Here is a 26470-nt window from a genome sequence, read left to right on the forward strand (position 1 = left end):
ATGAGATGCACCTGGAAGGGGAGGAGTTCAGGTGTACCAGGGCCTGGGCACAGGCCTGGCAAAGACAAGAGCCAGGTTTAATTGGATGAAGTCTGCCCTCTTTAAAAAGGGGGTGAAGTTTGGGATGTTGTACCCGGCCCACCTCTGGGTGACTTTTAATAGCCGAGTACATTATTTTGGACACCAGAGGAGGCGATGGAGTTTTTAAGACAATGGACTGACAGGAGGAGGACATTAAACTGTGGAGGAGGTATGAGGAGATGGGTGCTTTTTCTGTCTGTTTTTTCCTGTATCTTTTTTTGTTGGTTGGTGGAGAACTTTACTCCTTCGATATGTTTTCTTGCGATTGAGGGCGAGTGCACCTTTTCTTTTCTTGTTTCATTGTTATTTGTGAGGTGTGCAAGTGGGGGTGGAGAGGAATCAGCGGCAGGAGGGGGAGGGGGAAGGTAGGAGGCTTAGGCGCCTTGGACAGGGGATAGGAGGCTAGCTGGGTGGAATAGTTAACGGGAGCACAGTGTGGGGTGATCAGGTGGTTAATGTAGTCGAGTGGGATGGGGTAGTTGTTTTGTTTGGGGGGAGGGAGGTTGTTGACAAAGATGCTGTTGCTGTGGCATAGCATGGGAGGGAGTGTTGACGGTGGACATCTGAGGCTGGGCCTGAAGGGTCGCGTGGCATGGGCCGAGGGCTGGCCTAAGAAGGGGTATGGTTGATCGGCAGTGGAGGGGGGCGGGGTACCCTCCTACCAGGCTGGTCACATGGAACGTGAGGGGCTGAATGGACAAGTTAAACGGTCGCGTGTTTTCAGGCAGACATGGCCTTTTTGCAAGAAACACACTTGAGATGGGGGATCAGACAAGGCTAAGGAAAGGGTGGATAGGGCAAGTCTGCATTAAGGATTAGACATGATGATGTGGGGGGTGGCAGTGTTGGTAAATAAACAGGTGGTGTTTGAGGTGGGGAATATAGTAGCAGATTCGGGGGGGGGGGGGGAAGGTTCGTGGTGAGTGGGAAGCTGGAGGGGATGCCAGTGGTCTTGGTAAATGTTTATGCCCCAAATTGGGACAATGTGGAGTTTATGAGGCCTCTGGTGTTCCAAAATAATGCAATCGGCACTCTGGACCTGGACTCACACCGGCTGATTATTGGGGGGGGGGGGAGACTTTAACAAGGCGATGGTGAAGGAGCGGAAGGGATTCATGGAGTGCATGGCGGAGGGGTGGAGGTTTGGGAGGGGCGAAATAGTTTTAAAACTCCTCCCATGTGCAGAGGGTGTACTCTCGGATTGATTTTTTGTGGTGGGTAATGCGTTATTGGCGGGGGGCAACCACGTGCCGCATTGGGTGGACTTGCAAGTGGATCGGGGGGGGGGGGGGCCTGTGCCCGCAGTGGAGGCTGGACGTAGGGTTGTTAGCTGATGAGGAGGTATGTAAGTGGGTGAGGGCCACCATTCAGGGGTGTGTGGAACTAAACGACATAGGTAAGGTCTCAGCTGCCATGCTGTGGGAGACACTCAAGGCAGTTATTAGGGGGGAGTTCATATAGATTTGGGCACATAGGAGGAGCAGAGACGACAAGGTTGGTGGATGAGGCACTGCGGGTGCACAGTATTCGATGGCCCCGGACACAGGATTGTTGAAGGAGAGGCAGAAGTTTCAGTTGGAGTTCAGGCTGGTGTCCACGGGGACAGCAGTAGGGCAGTCGCGGAGGGCCAGTGTATGAATACGGGGAGAAGGCTAGTAGGATGCTGGGCCACCAATGCAGGAAGGAGGTTGCGGCGAGGGAGATTGGAAGCGTGAAGAACGGTAGGAGTTGAGTGGTATTGGACCCGGTGGGGGTTAACGGGGTATTTGAGGAGCAATTTAGGCTTTATAAATCGGAGCCCCCCGACCGGTGGGGGAGGGAATGCGGCAATTCCTGGACAGGTTGGATTTCCTCAAGGTGGAGGAGGACATAGTAGAGGAGTTGGGAGCGCCCATTGGAGGCGATTCAGGCAGGGATGGCCCTGGGCCCAGGTGGTTTTCCGGTAGAATTTTATATAACGATTTTGGGCGACCTGGGGCTCCTGCTGGTAAGGGCATTTCGTGAGGCAAGGGACAAGGGGGAGCTCCCACCCATGTTATCGCGGGCCTCAATATCTTTATTTCTGAAAAAGGATAAGGTTCCGAAGTGTAGGTCCTACTGCCCGATATCATGCTGAATGTAGATCCAAGTTGTTGGCAAAGATCTTGGCCTCGCGGATTCAAGATTGTATGCCGAGGGTGATGGGGGAAGTTCAGACAGGGTTTGTAACGGAGAGGTATCTGTTCGTTAACGTCAGGCATCTGTTGGAACGTTATAATGATGCCCTCAGTGGGATGGAATGTTGAGATGGCAGTCGGTATGAGTGTGGAGAAGGCCTTTAATTGGGTAGAATGGGAATATTTGTGGAAGGTACTGGAGCGGTTTGTCTTTCCGATCCAGGCGAGGGAGCAGGAGAGGAGGTTGGGCGAGCTGCTGAGTGAGGGCGAATTTCAGGTATCTGGGCATCCAGGTGGTGCAGGGCTGGGAGCAATTACATAAACTGAAAGTGTCCCGGTTGGTGGAGCAAATGAAGGAGGATTGTAAGAGATGGGATGCGCTCCCGTTGTCAATGGCAGGGTGGGTGCAGTCCCTGAAGATGACAGTACTCCCGAGGTTTCTACTCGTGTTCCAGAACCTTCCAATTTTTATTTCAAAAGCCTTCTTTAGGAAGGTGCTGCTGGGAGCGGGGACGTGGGGGATGGCTATGCCAAACTTAATGAACTATTACTGGGCAACAAAAGTTGGTAGTGGGGGAAGGGTCGGTATGGAAGCGGATGGGGGCAGCCTGATGTAAGGGCACTAGCTTGGGAGCACTGTTGATGGTGCAAGAGGTACCCCACAAGACCGGTGGTGGCGGCTCTGAGGATGTGGGGACAGTGGCAGCAGCGTCTGAGGCTGAAGGGGGCCTCGGTTTGGGCTCAGATTTGTGGGAATCATTGGTTTGTTCCGGGGGGGAGGGGGGGGATCAAGCGGTTTGGAGACCTGTTCGTGGGGGCCAGCTTTTCGAGCTTAGCAGGGTTAGTATGAGCTTCCCAGCGGGAATGGGTTACGGTATTTACAGGTCCGGGATTGAGAGAGGAAACAGGAGCTGTCTTTTCCTGACCTGCCACCTCCAGGATTGCAGGACAAAGTGGTGTCGAAAACAGGGGTTGGTGAGGGCAGTGTGTCGAAGTTTTACAAAGAATTATTGGACTGGGAGGGCGTCCCGATAGAAGTTAAGCAGAAGTGGGAGGAAGAGCTGGGGAGGGTGTTGGAGGCTGGGTTATGGGAGGAGGATGAATGCATCCTCTTTGTGCGCTAGGTTTAGCCTCATTCAATTTATAGTCCAAAGGGCACATAGGACGGTGGCCAGGTGATAGGATAGGTGCGAGCAGTGGGGCCCGCAAATCATGTCTAGGTTTTGGGACTGTCTGAAGCTGGAGGGATTTCTGAGGTGCTGAGGGTGAAGGTGGTCCCGAGTCCAGAAGTGGCAATTTTTGGAGTGTCGGAAGACCCAGGAGTCCAGGAGGTAAAAGAGGCTAATGTTTTGGCCTTTGCTTCTTTGGTAGCCCAGAGACAAATCTTGTTGGAATGGAAGGATTAGAGGCCGCCGAACCCAGGGGTGTGGGTGAGCGATCTCACATAATTCCTTAGGTTGGAAAAAATATATTTGCCTTGAGGGTCTGTGGAGGGGTTAGATGGAAACGGTTTATCGATTTCTTCCAGGGTAGTTAAATCAGCAGGTGGGGGGTGGGTAGACACCTTGGGTTGAAAAGTGGGTGGAGGATAACAGCAGGGAGGGTGGGGTACAGGGGTGTTGGTTATTTATTTATGAGATTTCCTGTTTGTTCTCTTTTTGGTTTTGGTTGTGTTTGATGTATAAATGCCTTAATAAAAACATGTTTTAAAAAAGCTTTGTGTTCCCTTTCAAAATTGGACAAATTATTCCTCCAAATCAATTGTGATGTTCCTCAAAGTTAAACACACATACAGGTTCAAACTTTTGTCAGACTTGGTTTTGATAAAATTGGAATGGTGTATAAATGCAGTGTGCAGGACAATAATGAGACTTTAACGGGTCAGACTGGTCCCAGAGGTTTGCTTACTGATTTCAGTAAGAGCAGCAGCAGAAGTACAAGAATGGAACTCATTAGACACGAGACGCCATGATTCTGACTGTCTCGTGACAGCTGCTGCAATGTGCACTTAGTACAAGACAAAATTTAATTCAGTTCTGATGATCGCCATGGCTGGAAAGCCTTGAAACAAAAATTGTTTGAAGTTGCTAACAAATACTGACTCCTTTCCGCAAAGATGCTGATGAACTGAGCGATGTGGAATGGTAATCTGGCAAAAAGTTGGCATTTTCTAGAATGTAAGTGAGAAAACAGAAAAAGTTGATTTTTGTAAGCAGTTTATTTGCTGCAGGCACCATACTGATTGGAGCAAACTTTCAGCCCTTGCAAGTACATAAGTTTGACGAAATTGGTTTCAGCAGACAGAAAACTGCAGCGATCCCACTTAATTCGGACACAGATTTACAGAGCATTGTATATTCCTCCCTATTGACCAAATCGTTAGTCGTCATCAGCCCACCCACCCAAAACCCAGCAATAGCATGCTGGGAGCAGACATTGTTTGAGTGTGGAACTTCCCCCCCCCCCACCCCCACCCCTTGTCCAACAGCAGCCTGTGCAGAGAAAACTGCTAGGCTACCCATCTTGACTCTGTCATCACCTGCTGCATGTAAAATAGCAGTTGAGGTGGAATTAGGCCATTAATTGGCCACATAAAGCCCTCAATAAGCCTATGGGCAGATGGGTTGCCTGGCATCTTCTCTGCCAACCTCAACATGGGTGACAGGTCAGGGGTGGGTGTGAAGGCCACCCATATTATTTTACAAGCCCAGTGCCTTCAAATACACCGGTGGGGACGTGTATGAAGATGCAATTTCTACCTCAATAGTTCCCTTTGTAATGCTAACCCTTCATTTTCCCCCCAAAAGACAAGAAATGAAGAGGTACAATCACACAGAAGAACTCTGGGTGCTATTTGGTGCTGCTGCAGCACTAGGACCCTTAGCAAGTGAAGGCAACAGCATCATCTTTAATATTAACAGTATCTTACAAACACAACATCTCGCTGAGCTATCATATTTAAAAAATATGTACAATTTCAACAAGAATATTACAACCATTTATGAAAATATACCATATTTTCTATATAATACAAAAACATGCATTTAAAAAAGACAGCACTAGTGTTTTTGATAGAGGGTGACAGGCAAAGAGTACAAAATATAAACATTTTCAGCCAGTTTGATTTCTTATGAAATAATCAGTACCGGAAAGAGATTTTAGGACAATATATGACATGATGAAAGGATCGTAGCGTAATATTTTACAATTAAATGCTTTCTGCATGGAACCTCACACCCACTGAACGCAGTTCAGGAAACTGCACATATCCCATGGTTTTCTATCAACAGGAAATTATTGCAGATGAACTCAGTTTGACCATAAACCAATATCCATAGACCCAGACTCTGCTTACTGCAGCAGAGTTCACTGGATTGAGATCAGGAGTACAAACTCTGTCCGATCTTTTCCCTCCTTAGCAGAAAGGCTAACTGTGGCTCCTCTACTACTGCTGCGGACAGGCAATTGTGGACAGAGATTTCCTGACTTAAGCCCTAGCAGGAAAGGCTCTCAACTAGGACTAAATAATAGGAAAAATATTATCCTTCAATTTGCTGTCACCAGTGCACTGCTTTGAGAATCTGCCTTAAACACCTGTTTAGTAAAAATTGTTATCCTGTTTTAAATATTCTAGACAGGAATAACAGACAATAATTTAACACAAATGTATTAACCAGTGAGCCAAGGCATTTTTACAGAGGGAATGTAATAACAATAACTCTAGCTTTGACCCTCCTAGCCTGCAGGATTAAGATAGCTTTAAAAGCCTTTCACAGAGTCAGATGTCCTTTTGCGATTTAAGCAAAAAGCGAATAACCTAACAATCAAAACCTTTCTACAAGTCACATAACTGATAATGCACCCATGCCCAAAGAAGTCACGTGAGCAAATGTGTTTGCTTACGTCACAGTGTGAAGTGAGCTGGCAATTAAGGATGTTGTCTCGATATAACCTGTTACTTCTTTGCTTGGGGGGAGGGGGGGGGGGGGCATGGAGAAGGGGTATTATAGTGCAAGTTTCTTCAACGGACCAATTTAACTCAGGAAATGTGATTAAAAACATTCAATTTTGGAAAAAGGAATTTTTATCTTGACATCACATTTTTTGCAAGGACACTTGGTCTGCAATTCAATGGGTAATTGGGACACCGCTTGTGCATGGGGCAGTCAGATGACAATGCCACTTAAAATGCAACAGTTGGCAAATTTTTTTGGTGGGTGGGAGAGATGAAATTAGAGAAGTAATATAAAACTAAACTAAATGCAAAGGATTCAAGACTGTTGCGCAACTAGCAGGTGGTGAGGCCTGAAGCAGTGTTCCCAGATATTCCAAGCCCCTTTGTGGTTGGGTTCCGTGAAAATCCAGGAATACATAACAGGTATGGCAGCATCTGAGAAAATGCAGCTCAGGGAGTTGGCCCATTTCTGATTGGGAATTCCACAATGTTTTCCCTTCCAGGCACTGAGAGATGGTCAGTATATTCTGTCACACAAGCTCCTGAGAAGTTGGGTCTCCTTAAACCTACCAGAGTCCTGGCACAGCCTACAGCAATAATTCAAACCCAGGTTTTTAACTCAAAGAAGGCGGTTGAAAATCAGTTTCAGCAGCTGATGAATTTAGTGAATTGCTAGCAGCTTGGAGCACCTTATTTACACCAAGTAATTTTGGCTTATCCATATTTGTATTTTGTTCTTTTAGTGTAAAAATCACGTCGCAATGATGTTTTCATTATGCCAGAACCATCAGACCACGTGTAGTATAACCAATCCCATAACTCCAGTTCTCCTGCCCATTCCCACTCTGGGATATTGTTTCTCTGAACAAATCACCACCTTTCACACTATCAGCTTGTTCATCACAACTGGGACAATGCTCCAGTCACAGTGGAAAGTCAACAGTGAACATGAAGATACTGTCCATTATCACTATTAAGGAAACAAGGCCAGTGTATTCAGCGCTTTGTGTAGTGTTTACCAAGGGGAATAGGCATGACTGCTGGACAGGAAATTAAGCGCACTTTGCACCCACTGGCAGCACCAAAATAATCCTATGGTGATGAGAGGGAGAGATGATGATAGTTGAACTGCAATATTGGGACACTCAGCAGAGTGTCTCCCCAATTACCAATAAACAGATGTTGCAGAAATAAAACGGCACACATGCTGGCACCCTATGGCTCTCCCTTGCTCAGCAATACCCAGGCTCAAAGTTGCTACAAACAAAATGTGCATGAAAACTGGACACATTAATAAACAACTTTACATCACATCAAGTACAATGCATGGCAACAATCTTCAAGGAAACCATAAACAGTTAACACACCACAATACTGGCACAGTCAACCTGTAATACATTAATATGGCAATGTCAACCAAGTACAAATAGTTTCAATGAAACTTATTTTCCCTCTATTAAAAGGGTTTAATAAGTTAATATTGTAACAGGTGGGTAAATGCATCCAAAAAGTGCATTCACCGTACAAATTAATACTTAGGCCTGTCACATTCCCCAATAAACAAAGCATTACTATAATAGCAGTTGACTTGGTTAGTCGGTACAGTTGGGCCTACTGACCTTGTGTTTTCTTTGCACGATCAAAGACTGGTGAAGCTCTGTTCCTCCATTTACATGGGCATCAAATGTTTTGCTCTGCACAGTGTTGCCTAAACAAGTTCCGGATATTCAGCATTGAAACTCAAGCAGCAGAACGCACATTGCCCTTAGCAATAAGCCATGGCTGTTGAGAAGTTAGGACAACAAATTGTTTTTTTCAGTTGTGAGAATTTCTACAGATGTTGATTGGTACCCCAAGAAAAATACTATCTGGAAATGTAAACTTTCACACAGGCAAAAATATGCATCCAACTCGCCTGGCTTCAATCAGACCACCAGGCACCAAGCAAGATGCACCCACATCTTGCCCCAACTTGATATGGGGTGGTGGTAAATGATAGATGAAAACCAAGATCAAACAGGTCAACTCATCCCAGTGAGACTGTGCCTGATCTGAACTCAATATTTTATCAATAGCAATATTAAATGTTAGTGATGGATCCACGAACACAATGCAACAGCGGACAACAAGGAACTTTCAACTTGACCTAAACCAAGCTGGTCCATGTAAATGGAGTCAGTTTAAAGATCAGGTCTATCACCAGCCTCATTACCAACATCTCAGTAATTTGTGTTCCATGCATCTCACATCAGGCCCCTATTACATCACAATCCTCCATTTGCCTTAACCGTTGTATGGGTTCTTTCAGGAATCAGCTCCCTCCATCTTAATCTGGGTATCGAATCTTAAAATGTCCTCCTTACAAGTGCTTCTCAATCCACCAGATAGGTGTGATCTGACATTAATTAACAATTTCTATAGCTTTTTTTATATTATTACAAAACTTTATACAAAACAAGGCTAAAACTCCACATTCTGCAGAGAAGGAACTTCTCTTCAGAAAGCATAAATAATTAAAAAAGGGTGAAGACATCTTTAAACCAGGTACATTCATATGGAGTAATATTTTACTACTACAAAAAAATAAATAGCATTATTTTCTGATCCCTCCTTGGTCCTCTCAGTGACTCGGTGCAGTCTGGCTTCAGACAAAGAATGGGCCTCTTAGGTTTCCTGGAGTTCTTCTTCTGTTGGGTCCTTGCAAGGGTCGTCTTCAGCAGGTCCTGTTTTACTCCAGGCTGTTGAATTATCACAGTCCATTAGAGTAGAGTCAAGAGAAGGAGGAACACCACTCAACGTTTGGTTCTCGGTTTCCAATTCAGGATATATGTCATCTGGAAGGGGAAATAGAAAGGATTAACCAATGGTTGCTCAACCTCTCATCATAGGACAACCCCTCATCCCATGCACCAATCCGGTGAACCTTTCACTGTAGCACTTCCAATGCAAGTATCCTTAAATGTGGAGACCAAAACTGCACACAGCACTCCAGATGTGGTCTCACCAAAATCCTTACAATTGCAGCAGGAGTCCTATGCTCTAATCACCTTGCAATAAAAGCCAACATGCCATTTGCCTTCCCAATAGCTTGCTGTACCTGCATTCCTTGTACCAGCACACCAAAGTCTCTTTGAACATTAGCCGTTACAAGTTTCACACCTTTTAAAACTTATTCTGCTTTTCTATTATTATGACCAACATGAACGTCACAATTCCCTATATTATACTTCTTCTGTATTTTGTTTCCCACTCACTTAACTCATCTATATTTCATTGTAGCCTCGCTATACCCTCTCCAAAGTTAACTTCCCACCTAGCTTGGCATCATCAGAAAACTTTGACACATTACTCAATGTCTCTTCACCCAAAGTCATTAATATAGAGTCTAAATGGCCAAGGCCTGGGCACTGATCCTTGAGGCACACCATTAGTCACAGCCTGTCAAGTTGAAAAATGCCCTATTCAGGCCTAATCTTTGCTTTTGTCCATTAACCAATCCTCTAACCATGCTAATAGATTACCATAAATGCCATCAGCCCTCAGCTTGCCTACTAACCTATTGTGCAGGACACTATAATGTCTTTTGGAAATGCCTTTTCGCCATATTTCAGCTCATTACTCCGATGATGTTCAACTGGCATAGGAATTTCCTCATTAAAGGCTTGGGCCTGAAATGAGGGAACTAAAGTGGATCGTCAGTAGAACTCAACTCCAGCTGAAGAATTCGACCTTCGTCACAACAGTGTTTAATGAAAGTATCATCGCAGCTTTGCATAATTTGGAAAGAACTAGCTTGGTGCACCATTGGCCAGAGACACCCTTTAAATTCCCCAACCTTCCTTGTCCACATTTCTCGCACCCTGCAGTTCCGACAGCCATTCTTGCTGGTTCTTGGAAGGGTTATAAACAATGCTCTTTGAAGGGAGGAGATTACTGACAGCACCGTACATCTGCCAATCCAGAGACTACGTACAATCGTGACAGCTTGCTTGCATTGGGAGAGTTGGTTTCTGGGGAACTACCACATGGAAACCCAGGAACTGGCTTTGATGTCATTTATGCTCCTGTAGCAGATCAATTAAAAGTTGCCACCTCTTTTGAGAATGGGAAAGGGCTTTCCCTACTTTGCGTAGGATTCCATTGAAAATGCTCGTGAGAAGAAACATATACCAGATGGATTAGTGCCAAATCATCCCAGGAGGTGAAGCAAAGGAAAACTGGACACAATTCGTACCTTGCATATTGTCCTCGTATGATTGGTCCAGATGATCATTGCAGCAGGAACTTTGGGAAGGGAATTGTTCTGCACTTTCCTTTGCACTTTCACACTCTGGCTCGCCGTTATTTTCAGTGGCAATCGATCCAGGGCACAATGAAGCAATCATGTGATTGAGAGGCACCATCTCCATGCCGTTTTGGTGACAGGTTGGTGTTCGCTGAATCATGGATAAATTGTTGCTCGGGAAAGTGCCGTTGGTTTTAGTGAAACATCTGCTGAAAAGGGAAAGGGAAAATTTAACCAGGAACATAACATGCCTGTTAAAATAACTGTGTAAGTGTGTACGCACCAATCAGATACCTAGCACAATGACTAGGCATATTATACAGCAATCAACAAAGAGATGGAAGTGAGTTTCATGAGAGGGGAAGGCAGAAAGGATAAGCAGGAAGGACGTGTAACAAGAGAATGGAGAAAGGGGAAGAGTAAAAGTAGGAAAAAATGGAGGGATAGTGAAGAGGCAAAAGCAAGAGACATGAGAACATGACAGTGAGAAAATCGCTGCTCCTGAAGGTACACCCAATGGAAAGCAACTTGGTGCTTGAAGCAACATCTTCACATGTTTCAAGTACCCATTGACACTCAATAAGATAGCTCACCTGTAAAATGTTATTTTAAATTTCATTTTAAAAGATGAAAGCCCAAAAATAAAGGAAGACAAATATCAAAAATAGACCAGGCAAAATCGGGTGGGCAGAATGGCGCGAGAGGCCAGCACAGGATCGGAGGCTGGGGTGGCACGGGATCGGAGGCTGGGGTGGCACGGGATCGGAGGCTGGGGTGGCACGGGATCGGAGGCTGGGGTGGCACGGGATCGGAGGCTGGGGTGGCACGGGATCGGAGGCTGGGGTGGCACGGGATCGGAGGCTGGGGTGGCACGGGATCGGAGGCTGGGGTGGCACGGGATCGGAGGCTGGGGTGGCACGGGATCGGAGGCTGGGGTGGCACGGGATCGGAGGCTGGGGTGGCACGGGATCGGAGGCTGGGGTGGCACGGGATCGGAGGCTGGGGTGGCACGGGATCGGAGGCTGGGGTCAGCAGCCCGGGCCTCAGGTCGAATCTGGTCGGGGGAGGTGTACTGAGCGGGTGGTGAGATCCCGTGCAATGGGTAGTCTGTGAGTGGGATGAGGGAAGAGACACTTGGATGGCTGAGGGTGTGGGGTGGCGCACTTGGGAGTTCAGTCTGGGCCTGTACAATTGTTACTGAGAAGTTAGATGAGGTTTTAATTCTTCTAACTTCTTTCTCTGTCTATTGATGCAACCCAGCTAGAACCAACCGAAGTTTGCAATTTAAATCAAATTTTTGGATAATTTTCAGCATAGGGCAATTGCCCTGGGGAAGTTTGCGCTTCTGAGCAATTGCTGTGCAAATCTTACCAGTGAGGATCTCCGAGAGGGGTTCTCAAGATTTTCTTTGGGATCAGAGGTTCCCCCACAAAAAATCTGATGCTGGGGACCTCAGATCTGACAGGCCAATTTGTTAATAAAGAAAAACGACAGCTCAGTATAGACATTCGGATGTCTCCACATAAAGGATGCTGACCAGCTGGCTGCAGTTACTGTCAGCCTTGTGGTGACATTTGCAGTTGGGTCAACATTGTCTAAACAAACGTATGAGCATTTTAGCCCCAATTTGAGTACTGACTATAAGCTTGTGATTACAGCTTGCTACAACCACAGAAAGGGACAGTGCGTGGTCTCAAGGCACAGAACAAAGAGCGATGAAAAGCTGACTTCTCAATTTATCCAGGGCTCAAGGCAGTCGAACGCCAGTGACTAACAGTCAAGCACAGTGGCAAGGCAAAGCCACAATTGCTTACAGCTCATTTCCACTAGTATCATAGACAAATATACAAAGTAATCCTTCAATGGTGCTACTGTGTACAGCAGTAACAGTAAGCAGTGGAATTGCCAGGATTTTCAGCAGGCAATTAGTCTCGAAGCACAGCCAGCTGAGAGGCCACAGCCTGGGGATGGGGGAGGGGTTAAGGTGCAGAGAGGAAAAGGGGGCGGGGGGGACAGGAAGCAGGCTGCTAGTGCAATGTTAGCATTTTGAAGATAAGCACTTTCTCCAGTTTGTATACACAAGGTACTGTGGAAGAGAGGACTGGTGTGTGTGTTTTTTTCAGGCAATGATCCGCAATTAGCATGAATAACTGAAATGAAAAATGGGAGAACGAATGTATTTATAAGAGTGGCTCAGTACAACTTGGTCTCTGTGCGTTGTAGAAGACATTTAACCGCCCCTTGGTGATGGGTAGCACTGACCATCAGCCTCGCTTCCCCTCGTTACCACCGCAGTGAAATTCTGAGGCTTTTTTTGGAAGTAAAGGAAACACAGGACTTGTTATTTTAAAATAGTCACTCAACCCAAAAGGGAACAAAGTGGTCAACAAATAAAGATTGAGAAGGCAAGGCTCTTTTCCCTGGAAAGGCGGTTGAGGGGTGACCTAACAGAGGCTCTTTAAAATTAAGAATGGTCTTGATAGCGTGGGACAGAGGAATCTGTTTCCACTTGTGGGAGAGTCCATAACTAGGGACTATAAAGACAAGATAGTTGCCAATAAATAACTTTATTACTTGGTGAGAATGTGAAACTCACTTCCACATGGCAAGGAGCACAGATGTATTAAAAGTGAAGCTGTGCAAGAGAATGAGGAAGAAAGAATAGAAGGTTATGCTTATGGGAGTAGATGAATCAAAACAAGGAGGTTAATGTGTCATGTGAACATTGGCATAGACCTGTTGGGCTGAATGGTCTGTTTCTATGCTGTTAAGATTCTATATAATATGTTTGGGTTTACAGAGAAAGGGTCATGTTCAGCATAACACATGTTACGGTAATAGACATCAGCAGGATTTGTCACTGGTCAGTTTTTGCTCACAAATGACGAAAAGGTTTGTGAAACATGTTTTGCAAAAACATCACTGCATTCATTATTTCCAACCCTTCCAGTCCCACAAACACTTACTGAACAAAGTGTGAAGCTGAAGGCCACTGGTTTGTGGCTTTTACAGAAAAATGAATAGAATTATCTAAACACTGGTAAAAATCCATGTAACTTCAAACAGAATTTGGATTTTTGAGTCATGTTAAACCAGCGCTACAAAGGATCAAAAACTGAAGGAGTGAATTACTCAAGATTATTGATGGCTTTGGATAGATGATCAGAGCCAGGGTTGTGGCAGGGGTACAAACTGTCCTCAAGGGTCTAAGGAGTGGAAAATAAAACAGGCAGACCTCCGGTGACGGCATGCAAAGACAAGATGCACATAAAATGGCTCCCGGCAATGTATTGGTATTTGATCCCGTTTACCCATTCCCCCGACCCCTGAAGAATTTGGTGCTCAAAGCCAGTGAGTTGAGTAGGTTACCTCTTTCCAGACGGGGGTAAATCGTCGACAAAGAAGCTCAATATTAAGAAGGCTCAGGAGGGAAGCCTGTCGAAGGAAGATTAAAGAGGGAAAATGGTCGTCGTGCCCATTACATTAGACACGTTGGCAGTGGTAATGACGCAGGAACTTGAAAGATTCGGCAAGCAAATGGACAGGCAGTTCAAGCGGCAGGACCGGGAAAATAAGACATTTTTAAAAGCCACCGCTGAAGAGGCTTTGGATTGGGCCCGATCAGTGAAGTTGGCCCACTTCAAACGTGCGAGCTTCAAACGTGAAGGCACAAGGCGGGGGGTTAAAAGGGGTGGAGGAGGACTTGTCGAGGAACGAGGATCGGTTTGCCTCGGTGGAGGCAGAGTTGCTAGTGGTGGTGGAAAGCAATAAAGGTCTGAAACTTAAAGTGGAAGACCTCGCAAATAGGTCACGGCAGTTAAACATCAAGTTGGTGGGGCTGTCAGAGGAAGCGGAGGGCCTGAAGCTGACTCGGTATTTCTCAAAAATGTTATCTCAGTTGACGGGAGGGAAAGAAGTGTTCGCCCCTCCGGAACTGGACAGAGCTCGTGCAAAAGCCAAGGCCGAATGAGTCACCATGGGCGGTGATAATCCGCTTCCACAATTATCAGAGAAAGGAGTGGGTCTTGGGAGTGGGTGAAAAGAATTCAGAATATTGACTGGGAAGGAAATTCGGTCTGAATATATCAAGGCATTGGGACTGAATTGGCGTAGAGGCGTAAGGCCTTCAATAGAGTGGAAGCGGTGTTTTATAATAAATAAGGGCGTGAGGTTTGGAGTGGTGCACCCGCCGCGTTGACGAGTTACAATGGATTCGAATGATCACTTTTTTGATACGTCAGAGCAAGCGAGGCTTTCATCCGAGAGAAGTTGGGACTGCTGTGAAGGTGGCTATTGTGGACTCTGTGTATGAGGGTGTTTGCATGATGTAGATTCATTGCCGTTTTTACCACTATTTCACTTTTGCTCTGTTGGGGGAAAGGGGTGGTTGTAAACGGGGATTGGTTCATGACCTTTGTTTTTTTTTTAAACTCTTGGAGGGGAGAGAGGCATGTTGATCTTGTTGGGGGTTTGGGTACGGTTGAGGGGGAGAAGGGATGCATTGGCTGTTGTTTGAGGAAAAATGTTAAGGGAACCCCGATTGCGAGCCACTTTGCGAGTGATGGAGAGAGGACGCTAGCAAACGGTTGGGGACAGAAGAGAAAGGCGCTGCGGCCTGTTGGGAGGAGCGTAATAGGTCTAGCTATAAATTTGTGTTTGTGTGGTGGGGGGATGGGATAGGCAGACGGTCTGTGAGCCTGGAGGGGAGGGGTGAACTGAGAGTGACCAGGAGCTTTTCTTTGTTTCACCCAGTGGATAGGGCTGGTGGCAATCTTAGATGGGCCTGGGACCCAGGAATTTAGGTAGAGATACTGGCCTACGGTACAAATGGCTGCCTCGAGGAGGAGGGAGTGAGAGACCCCCCCCAATGAGGCTGATCACCTGGAACCTGCGGGGCTTGGGGAGGCCTGTGAAGGGAGCAAGGTTTTTTTTCCATTTAAAGGGCTGGGGGCCGATGTGGTGTTTCTACAGGAGACACGCCTGTGGGTGCGGGACCTGATCAGGATGCGGAAAGCCTGGGTAAGATAGGTTTTTCACTTGATGGCAGGGCACAGGGGAGGTGGGGGGGGTATTCTAAGTAGCAGGAGGGTTGCATGGTGACTGATCCGCGGGGGGGGGGGGGGGGATATGTGATGGTCACAGGTACTTCGGAGGGGAGGGATGTGGTGATGGTGAATTTATATGCCCCGAATTGGGATGATATCAAGTTTATAAAACGGATGCTGGCTGCCATTCTGGATCTGGACACACGCCAGCTGATTTTAGGGGGGGGGGGGGGGGGGGGGGGGGGGAATTAAATTGCGTTTTGGATCCAAAGTTGATCACTCGAGGCCCAGGTCACTGGTTCCTTAGGGGACGGCGAAGGTGTTAACGGCATTTATGGAAGGGACAGGAGGGGGTAATCTGTGGTGGTTTACGCACCTGGGAGGCAAGGAGTTTTTGTGTTCCGCTGGTACACAAGGTGTATTCGCGTATCGATATTTCATTACGGGTAGGACCTTGCTACCTGGGGTGAAGAGTGGGGAGTACTCGGCGGTGGTGATTACAGACCACGCGCCACATCCAGTGGATTAAAGTTGGAGGGGGGCTGAGTCCGTGGGTTGGAGACTGGATGGGTCTGTTATCGGATCTTGGATTTTGTGCGAAGATTTTGGGAGCCATAAAGAACGACTTTGAATGGAATGAGAATGGGATGGTCTTACCGTCTATGGTGTGGGAGGCATTAAAGGCGGTGATTGGGGGGAGATCATCTCAGATGAGTCGTATATGGATAGGGAACAGTTGTTTATGAATTATTGTTTGATTTTTTTTTGTGATTTTGCCAATGGCTCTGTCGCTCGGGTATATATCTTGTTAGTAAATGTTAAAATTCCCAAAAAATATACTTTTTAAAGCTGGGGGGGGCAGCTTTGACTCATTGTCCACAGGCCAGGTGGTGCGGCAGCTGTGGCGCTTAAAGGGGATGGTATAGGAGTATGGGGAGAAGGCTGGCCAACTGTTCGGATGTCAATTAAGGCAGCAACTCCTGGCTGGCTCGTGATAAAACTTTTATTTGGGCCCAGGTTCAATTCCCAGCTTGAGTCACTGTCTGTGCGGAGTCTGCACGTTCTCCCAATGTTTGTTTGGGTTTCGTCTGGTTGCTCCGGTTTCCTCCAATAAGTCCCGAAAGACGTGCTTGTTAGGTGAATTGGACATTCTGAATTCTCCCTCAGTGTACCCAAACAGGCGCTGGAGTGTGGCGACTAGGGGATTTTCCACAGTAACTCCATTGCAGTGTTAATGTAAGCCTACTTGTGACACTAATATTATTATTATTAAGAGGTTGCCAGGGAGTTGTGGGAATCTATAGGTGGGTTAGTCTCTACCCCAGAGAAAATGAACGAGGTGTTTTGTTCCTTTTATGAGGGGCTTTACAGGTCGCTGCCGCCAGAGGATGAATTACAGGAGACATTGGAGGGGAGGCCCACAGGGCTCTGGGTAAGATGCAGCTGGGGTAAGTGCCGGGGCCTGATGGGTTCACGGTTGAATTATACAAGAAGTTTGCGGACCATCTGGCCCCATTGCTCGGGATCATAGAATTTACAGTGCAGAAGGAGGCCAATTGGCCCATCGAGTCTGCACCGGCCCTCAGAAAGAGCATCCCACTTTTTAAAAAATAAATTTAAAGTACTTAATTGCCTTTTTTTCCAATTAAGGGGCATTCCACCAAACCTGCATATCTTTGGGTTGTGGAGGTGAAACCCATGCAGACATGGGGAGAATGTGCAAACCTCACACAGACAGTGACCAAGGGCCAGGATTCAAACCCGGGTCCTCAGTGATGCACTCCCAGTGCTAACCACTGCGCCACATGCCGCCCCCAGAGCACCCCACTTAAGCCCACACCTCCAACCTATCCCCGTAACCCAACCCTACCTTTTTGGTCACTAAGAGAAATTTTTCATGGCCAATCCAACTATCCTGCACATCTTTGGATTGTGGGAGGAAACTGGAGCACCCGGTGGAAACCCACGTAGACACGGGGCGAATGTGCAGAGTCCACATAGACAACGACTCACTGGTGCAGGATTCCCTTCCAGAGACATTGAGGCAGGCCTCCATCGCCCTCCTTCTGAAGGACAAGGACCCGACAGAGTGGACCACCCAAGCTCTCTGCTCAAGTGGATGTTGGGAAGAGTGAATATTCTGTAGTTAGTCCTCTTGAGGGGACATGCTGGGTTAGGGGAATTGCCAGTCTGTCTGGCGGGGACCAGTTTGCGCTATTTCGGGGTTCAGGTAGCCTGGGATTTGACGTGACTTTGCAAACTGAATTTTACAAGCTTGGCGAGCAGGGTTAGACCAGAATTGCAGAGGTGGGACAGCCTTCCACTGTCACTGGCGGGCCGATTTCAATCTATTAAGATGAACATTCTGCTGTGATTTGTATTCTCATTTCAAAGCCACCCAGATTTTCTGACGAAGTCGTTTTTTCAGGAGATGGAGCAGCTCATAATGTGCTTCATATGGGCGGGGAGAAGACCTTGGATTTGAGGAGGGGTCCTACAGAGGGAAAGGCAAGTGGAGGGGCTGGTGCTGCCAAATGTATTGTACTATTACTGGCAGCCAATGCGGACGTGGTTTTGGGGTGATTCGAGGGTCAGGAGGTTAGTTAGGTACAGATGGTGTCAGGGTCATGTAGAGGGACAGGTCTGGAGGCCCTTGTGATCGCACCTCTGCCATTTTCGCTCGTGAAATATTCTGTGAATCCGGTAGTGGTCTCCATGCTAAAAATATGGCAGCAACTCGGTCAGCATTTTAAGCGGAGGGCGGTATCAAGGTGCATCCCAATCAAGGAACCACTTGTTTGAACCAGTGAAATTGGATGTTAAATTCAGGGGGTGGAAAGATAAGGGGCTGGAGAGGGTGAGGGATTTGTTTCTGGAGGGGCGGTTTGTGAGCTGGGAGGAGTTGAAGTAGAAAGCAGGTCTTGGGCGACTGAATAGGTTCCACTGGAGGCATACATCTAACTTGCTGGAATGGATACTCTAGTGTGCGGGCTCGGAGGGCAGCATGTCTGGGATAAATGGACGGATCATAGGGGAAGAGCAGATTTTGGTGGATGAGGTAAAGGTCAGATGGGAGGAGGAGCCAAGTCCCATTTTGGAGGTGGTGTGGGGTGAGTCCCTTGATAAGGTGAATGCTACATCACCCTATGCGGGTTTGAGCTTGATACAGCTAAAAGGTAGTGTTTAGGGCACACCTTACCAGGGCCAGGATGAGCCAATTTTCTGAGGGGGTCGAGGATAAGTGTGAGTGGTGTTCAAGAGGGCCTGTTCACCATACGCACATGTTCTGGTTCTGTCCCAAGCTGGTGGGTTTTTGGGGGTCCTTTTCCCGCACTACATTGGGAATCCTGAATATTGACTTAGAGCCCTGTCCGTTAGTTGCTGTATTTGGGGTGTCGGACCATCTGGAGTTGAGGATGGAGGCGGAAGCGGATGCTTTGGCATTCGCATCATTGTTGGCCTGGTGACAGATACTGTTGAGCTGGAGGCAGGCGATGCCACTCAGTGCCGAAGCGTGTCTGGGTGATTTGATGGAATTCTTGTCCCTCGAGAAGGTCAAGTTCAAGGTGAGGGATAGATCGATGGGTTCAATCGTAGATTTTGCACTTTAAAGATCTGGTCACTGTTAGTTGCTAGTGGGAGGAGGGTGGAAATAGTTCTGGTGGTCATTTCTGTTTTGGGGGTTCCTGTTACTGTAGTTGCTTGCATTTTTCTGATACATGTGTGTTGGTGCTGCTGTGTTTTGTAAACCTTTTGATACAGAATGTTACAATTTCAATAAATATTATTAAAAAAATTAATAAAACTGGTCCATAGTAAAGAAGAGCACGATTGCAAGAAAGAATGAGACTTTAACACCTGATGAAACAAAATGGAGTCACTCTACACAGTAACCCTGAACAAACATCAAACAGTGTACAGAGCCAATGCTCACACTGACCTGTTGTTATTCCTGCAGTTGCGACAGTTGATGCACTCTGATGGTTCAATTTGTGGGAGTGCAGTGTATATCCCACCACCCTGTCAACACAAAATGTATAGCTCAGGCCTCAGCAGCACAAAATCATACAGCACAGCATACCTGAGCTTTGTTTTGGAGTTAGCCATTTAACCCCACATTTGCGTTTTCCTCATAGTCCTGTCATGTTTTTCTTTCAAGTATTTGTCAAATTCTGTTTGAGTATTTCTACTGAATCTGCTTCCAACACCTTTTCAGTTAGTGCATTGTAGATCACAAAACTTGTTGTAAAATATGGTTCCTCATGTCACCAATCACCATAAATCTGTGTCCTCTGGTTATCAACTGTTCTGTCACTGGAAACAAAGTTTCTCCCTATTTACTCTACCAAAAACCATTCTTAATTTTGTGCTTGCACCACGTTCAAGGTTCTCACCAACTGTTCTCAGGTCGGGCCCAAAGCCTCTTCAACGGTGGCTTTAAAAGATTCCTTAATCTTCATGTCCTGCCACTTGAGCTGCCTGTCCATCCGTTTCCGAATTTTTCCAGCTCTTACTCCATTATCACGGCCAACATGTCTAGTGTAATGGGTGAGGCGTCCATCTTCACTCCTTCACCAGGCTACCATCCTGAGCCACCTTTGTTGACGATTTTGATATACCACCATCGGAAGTCTCTCGTTTCTGGTCCCTTCCTAGTAAATCTATTCTGCACTCACTCCAAAGCCTTGACATCCTCCCTAAAGGGTGGTATTTAATTGAACACAGCACTCTTGCTTGAGGCTTTAGAAACAATAGAACATTACAGCGCAGTACAGGCCCTTCGGCCCTCGATGTTGCACCTGACCAGTGTTTCATAAAAATTTTACACAATCTTCTTGCTTTTGTATTCTATTCCACAATTAGTAAAGCCCAAGGATCCCAAATCATTTGTTTTTAAACAGCCATCTCAACTTGTCATGTCACAGTCAAAGATCTGTGTGCTTACTCTCTGCATCTTGCACCCTTCTTAATTGTGTATGTTCTTATTGTCCCTCCTCGATCTCCCTTCCCAAATTCATCACTTCTCACTTCTCTGTGTTAAGTTTCTTCTACCATCTCACCATCTGTATTTGACCTACTGAAATCTGTTAATATCCTCATGGTTTACAACATTTCTGAATTTCTTATGATCTGCAATCTATGATCTAAGGCATGGTAATTTATATCAGAACAGCAGCAATCATATTATCGATGCCTGGGAACACCACTCTCTCCAGTCTGAAAAACAACCTGCTTTCTGTCCCTTGGCCAATTTTGTATTCATGATGCCACTTTTCAATTTTGCTAATAAATCTATTATGTGGTGCCTTTTGAAAGTTAACATGCATCATCAGCCCCACTATCCTCATCAATCTTCTCCATTACTTGGTCAAAATAACTTGATCATGTTAGTAAAATTTGCAAATGAGCAAATGATTCTCTCTCTTACATGTCTTTGCCAATAACATTTTCCATTATTATATTTTACTGTTCAAAACAGGGGAAAAAATGATAAGCAAATTTGCACCAGTGGGTTGAGGAATCAAGCGTGCATGTGTCCACCTGCCAACAACCGGACTCTGATTCCCAGGCAAGATGTGGGATAGTGACAGACATCTGTACATTTGCACTTACTTCAGTCAGTTTGGTTGATTTGGACTCTGGTTAAATGAGTTGGGATTGGCTGGGACAGTCCTATAATACCCGAAATCTCCCCTCTCCTTCACAAATAACGTAAGCAAAAACACATGAAAAGTCTGCTTAAAAGGAAGTTTGAATCTCTTTTAACGTACAATTCATACAGACAAAAATGCACTTAAAAGGAATGGCATTGTGCCAATTAAAAATTAACAGCAGAAAGATGATATAATCCAGGACACAACTCCAGGCACTGACAGGAACCTCATTGAATGTCACTGTAACTCTTCCCCCATATTCATCGTCCATCAACCTCCAACCTACCATTCCTTCACTGGTTTCCAACACCACCTTCACATTGCCTCAGTCCCTCCATGGTTTCTCCTCTTAAATTTGATTAAATGTAATTATTGGCCGGCATGGTAGCACAGTGGTTAACACTGTTGCTTCACAGCTCCAGGGACTTGCGTTCGATTCCCGGCTTGGGTCACTGTTATGTGCGGAGTCTGCACGTTCTCCCCGTGTCTGCATGGGTTTCCACTGGGTGCTCCGGTTTCCTCCCACGGAAAGATGTGTTTGTTAGGTGCACCCGAACAGGCGCCATAGTGTAGCGACTAGGGGATTTTCACAGTAACTTCATTGCAGTGTTAATGCAAGTCTACTTGTGACACTAATAAAGATTATTATTTTTTAAAAATAAATTTAGAGCACCCAATTCATTCTTTCCAATTAAGGGGCAATTTAGCGTGGCCAATCCACCTAGCCTGCACGTCTTTGGGTTGTGGGGGCGAAATCCACGCAAACACGGGTAGAATGTACAAACTCCACACGGCAGTGACCCAGAGCCGGGATTGAACCTGGGACCTCGGCGCCGTGTGGCAACAGTGCTAATCCACTGTGCCACCGTGCTGCCCAAAGATTATCATTAATAAAGAGAGGAGCGGAGCTGCGCGGGACACTGTGCTGCAGGTAGGACAGCTGCAAAATTGAAAAGAAAACCTGGTAAAGTGACGTCACAGGAGACTGTGACCTGATTGGCTGAAAGGCAGACTGGACTAAATTTGAATATTTGTGGAGTTACTAGTTTTAATTTGATTCAAATTACTATTTTAAAATTGATTTGAATTACTATTTTTTTTAAAATTTGACTTAGATTACTATTTTTAAGTTGATTTGAATTACTATTTCTTAAATTTTAAATCTCATTTAAATAACTATTTTATTTAAATTACTATTTTTAAGTTGATTTAAATAACTTTTTAAATTTCAATTAAATAACTATTTAATTTGTTGTTGTAAGATCAAACAAGATAAATACTCAGGGATAAAGCTAATTAAATATTACACGGGGATTGGATTTAATCTGACACAAAAACATCTTAAGTCTAATTTTAAAGGTTTAATTTAAAGGAAAAATTCATGGCAGGGCAGCTCCAAGGCGCACGGTCTGCTCCTCTTGCTCCATGTGGCAGGCTGGGGACAGTTCCAGTCCCCAGGGTCAGCATGTGTGCAGGAAGTGTCTCCAGTTACAGCTCCTGGAAGCTCAAGTTTCAGAGCTGGAGCGGCGGCTGGAGACACTGTGGAGTATCCGCGGGTCGGAGAGCATCATGGACAGCACGTATAGAGAGGTGGTCACACCGCAGGCTCAGACTCTGCAGGCAGGAAGGGAATGGGTGACCACCAGACAGAGCAAGAGAGCGAGGCAGATAGTGCAGGAATCTCCTGTGACCATTCCCCTGCAGAACAGATATACCGCTTTGGATACTGCTGAGGGGAATGGCCTCTCAGGGGAAAACAGCAACAGCCAAACTTGTGGCACCACGGTTGGTTCTGCTGCAGAGGGGAGGGGTGATAAGTGTGACAGTGCAATAGTTATAGGGGATTCAATTGTAAGGGGAATAGACAGGCGTTTCTGCGGCCGCAAACAAGACTCCAGGATGGTATGTTGCCTCCCTGGTGCTAGGGTCAAGGATGTCTCGGAGCTGGTACAGGACATTCTGGAGGGAGAGGGTGAACAGCAAGTGATCGTGGTACACATCGGTACAAAAGACATAGGTTTAAAAAAAAAGGGATGAGGTCCTAAAAGCAGAATACAGGGAGCTAGGAAGGAAGTTAAGAAATCGGACCTCCAAGGTAGTGATCTCAGGATTAATACCGGTGCCACGTGCTAGTCAGAGTAGAAATGGTAGGATACAGAGGATGAATACGTGGCTGAAGGGATGGTGTCAGGGGGAGGGTTTCAGATTCCTGGGGCATTGGGACTGGTTCTGGGGGAGGTGAAACCTGTACAAACTGGACAGGTTACACCTGGGCAGGACTGGAACTGATGTCTATTTGCTAGAGCGGCTGGGGAGTGTTTAAACTAATGTGGCAGGGGGATGGGAACCGATGCAGGAAGTCGGAAGGTAGTAAAACAGGGACAGAAACAAAAAGGGGGAAAGTGCAAGGCAGAGAAACCATAGTCAAAAATCAAAAAGGGCGACAGTACAAGGTACAGTGACTGAGGGGAGCTCAGTGAATAGGCCCAGTAATACTAAAAGGAATAAAATGGGAAGTAAAAACATAAATGGAAAGCGACGTGGCTGGTTGTTACATGCAGATATGGGTTCAACGACAAGGAAAATTAGGAGGAGAAAAGTTAAGAGGAAAAATAACTTAGGAGAGGTCAAGGTGTTAAGATTCAAAACAGAGGTATAAAAGCCAACATAAGTGTACATTACCTGAATGCTCGTAGTATTCGGAATAAGGTAAATGAGTTGATGGCGCAAATCATCGTGAATGACTATGATTGGACTTCCGGTTGCGGCAATGCGGAGCTAAGCCGCACGTTTCGGCAGCTCCCGTGACAACGGACTTTCTGGCTCACTAGAGGAGCCCCAACGGAGCTTTTTTGATCGTATCCCGTGTGGGAAGGTGCAGTAAGGCCCCCCCTTACGATATATGGATGGCCGAGATCAGCGGTGGAGCGGCAAGAAAAGAGGCTCTGGAGCAGCGACAAAATCGAGGGGGAAAAAGCAAGATGGCGGAGGGCGGAGATCGAGCAGCATGGGGGCTGGACCAGCAGGAGTTCCTTAAGCGCTGTGTGGAGGAGCTTAAAAAGGAGGTGCTGGCGCCAATGCTGTTGGCGATCAGGGGGCTGAAGGAGACCCAGAGGACCCAGGCGGTGGAACTTCGTGAGGTGAAAGGCAAAATGAATGACAATGAGGATGAGATCCTGGGTCTGGCGGTAAAAATGGAGGCGCACGAGGCGGAGCACAGGAGGTGGGCCGAGAGAATCGAGGTCCTGGAGAACAGGTCGAGGAGGAAGAACCTCCGGATTCTGGGTCTTCCTGAAGGAGTGGAGGGAGTTGACGCCGGGGCGTATGTGAGTACGATGCTCCATTTGCTGATGGGAGCGGAGGCCCCTCTGACCCCCTTGGAGTTGGAGGGGGCTCAGCGGGTCCTGGCGAGGAGACCCAAGGCTGATGAGCCGCCAAGGGCGATAGTGGCAAGGTACCATCGCTTCATGGATAAAGAAAGTGCGCTGAGATGGGCCAAGAAGGTGCGGAGCAGTAGATGGGAGAATGCAGTGATCCGAGTTTACCAGGATTGGAGCGCGGATTGGCAAGGAGGAGAGCTGGCTTCAATCGGGCCAAGGCGGTGCTGCATAAAAAAAAAAGAGTCAGGTTCGGCATGTTGCAGCCTGCGCGACTGTGGGTCACCTATCAGGACCGACACCATTATTTTGAAACGCCAGAAGAGGCTTGGACTTTTATCCAGACAGAAAAACTGGACTCGAACGGAGGGGATGTGGTTGTGGGGGGGGGGGGGGGGGGGGGGGGGGAGATGTTGGTTGTAAATGGGGGCTGTAAATAGGGGCAAAGAACACTTCATGGGTGGGGCGATGGATGGGGATGTGAGTAGAGCTCTGGTTAAAATTCCTAAAAGTCCTTTTTTCTTTTCTGTAGACGAGATCATAATGATGGAGAATGTGGGCGTTGGTGCTGGAGGGAGGTGGGACTCTGGAACTGGGATAATGGCCGCAAGAGGAGCTGCGACACAGGGGACGGGTCTGGTTCAGGAAAGCGCGGGCATTTTCCCGCGCACAAAAAAAGGGGGGGGGGGGGGATGGAGGAAGGTAAGGAGGAGGAGAGACTCCCACACGGGGGAGATCAACGGGGAGGTGGGGGAAGCCGGGGTCAGCAGAAGTCAGCTGACTCACGGAAGCAATATGGGGGGAGCAAAAGAGCTAGACGGAGATCTAGCGGGGGGGGGGGGGGGGGGGGGGGGTTTAAGGGTTGCTGCTGCATTGTCCGAGGGGGAACTGAAAATGGAAGAGGTGCTCGGGACGGGGGTTCCCCGCCTGGGGGACTGGAGGTGCGAGCACGGGACTGGCCTAAGACAGGAGATGGCTAGTCGGGGGGGGGGTAACCCCCCAATCCGGCTGATCACATGGAATGTGAGAGGCCTAAATGGGCCGGTTAAGAGGGCCCGAGTGTTCGCGCACCTAAAGGGACTGAAGGCAGACGTGGCCATGCTTCAGGAGACACATCTGAAGGTGGCAGATCAGGTCAGGTTAAGGGAGGGTTGGGTAGGACAGGTGATCCATTCGGGACTGGATGTGAAGAATAGAGGGGTGGCAATACTGGTGGGAAAGCGGGTGTCGTTCGAGGCCAAGAACATAGTAGCGGACAAGGGAGGCCGATACGTGATGGTGCGTGGTAGGTTGCAGGGGACGGAGGTGGTATTGGTGAATGTATATGCCCCAAACTGGGACGATGCTGGATTCATGAATCGGATGTTGGGGCGTATTCCAGACCTGGAAGTAGGGAGCTTGATAATGGGTGGGGATTTTAACACGGTGCTGGACCCAGCATTAGATCGCTCCAGATCTAGGACGGGGAAGAGGCCGGCTGCGGCCAAGGTGCTTAGGGGGTTATGGACCAGATGGGGGCGTAGATCCATGGAGATTTGCCAGGCCTTTGGCCAGAGAATTTTCTTTTTTCTCCCACGTTCATCAGGCCTACTCCCGGATAATTTTTTTGTTCTGGGCAGGGCACTGATCCCGAAAGTAAAGGGAAGGGAATATTCGGCCATAGCCATTTCAGACCATGCCCCGCATTGGGTGGAGCTAGAGCTGGATGAGGAGAGGGACTAACGCCCGTTGTGGAGGCTGGATGTGGGACTGCTGGCAGACGAGGAAGTGTGTGGGAGTGTATCCAAAGGTATCTGGAGGCCAACGACAACGGGGAGGTGCAGGTGGGAATAGTATGGGAGGCGCTGAAGGCGGTGGTTAGGGGAGAGTGAATTTCCATCAGGGCTCATAGGGCGAAGAGGGAGGGCAGGGAAAGGG

General features: G+C 47.2%; 1 protein-coding gene across 7 annotated transcripts in view; it reads right to left on the reverse strand.

Annotated features, from left to right (window-relative positions):
• Positions 1–4436: 4436 nt before the first annotated feature.
• cdon (cell adhesion associated, oncogene regulated) overlaps positions 4437–26470 on the reverse strand; it is a 287217-nt gene continuing 265183 nt past the window's right edge. For 6 of the 7 annotated variants that reach the window (XM_072486781.1, XM_072486779.1, XM_072486777.1 and 3 more), the window contains 3 exons: positions 19463–19542; positions 10427–10686; positions 4437–9026 (listed from right to left, as the gene is read on the reverse strand). In XM_072486781.1, the coding sequence (XP_072342882.1) occupies positions 8857–9026; positions 10427–10686; positions 19463–19542 (510 nt within the window). In that variant the 3' untranslated portion in view covers positions 4437–8856. The remainder of the gene's footprint in view (positions 9027–10426; positions 10687–19462; positions 19543–26470) is intronic. The other variant, XM_072486774.1, reaches the window with a different exon arrangement.

Source organism: Scyliorhinus torazame, chromosome 21 (genome assembly GCF_047496885.1).
Source record: "Scyliorhinus torazame isolate Kashiwa2021f chromosome 21, sScyTor2.1, whole genome shotgun sequence".
Classification (NCBI taxonomy): Eukaryota; Metazoa; Chordata; class Chondrichthyes; order Carcharhiniformes; family Scyliorhinidae; genus Scyliorhinus; species Scyliorhinus torazame.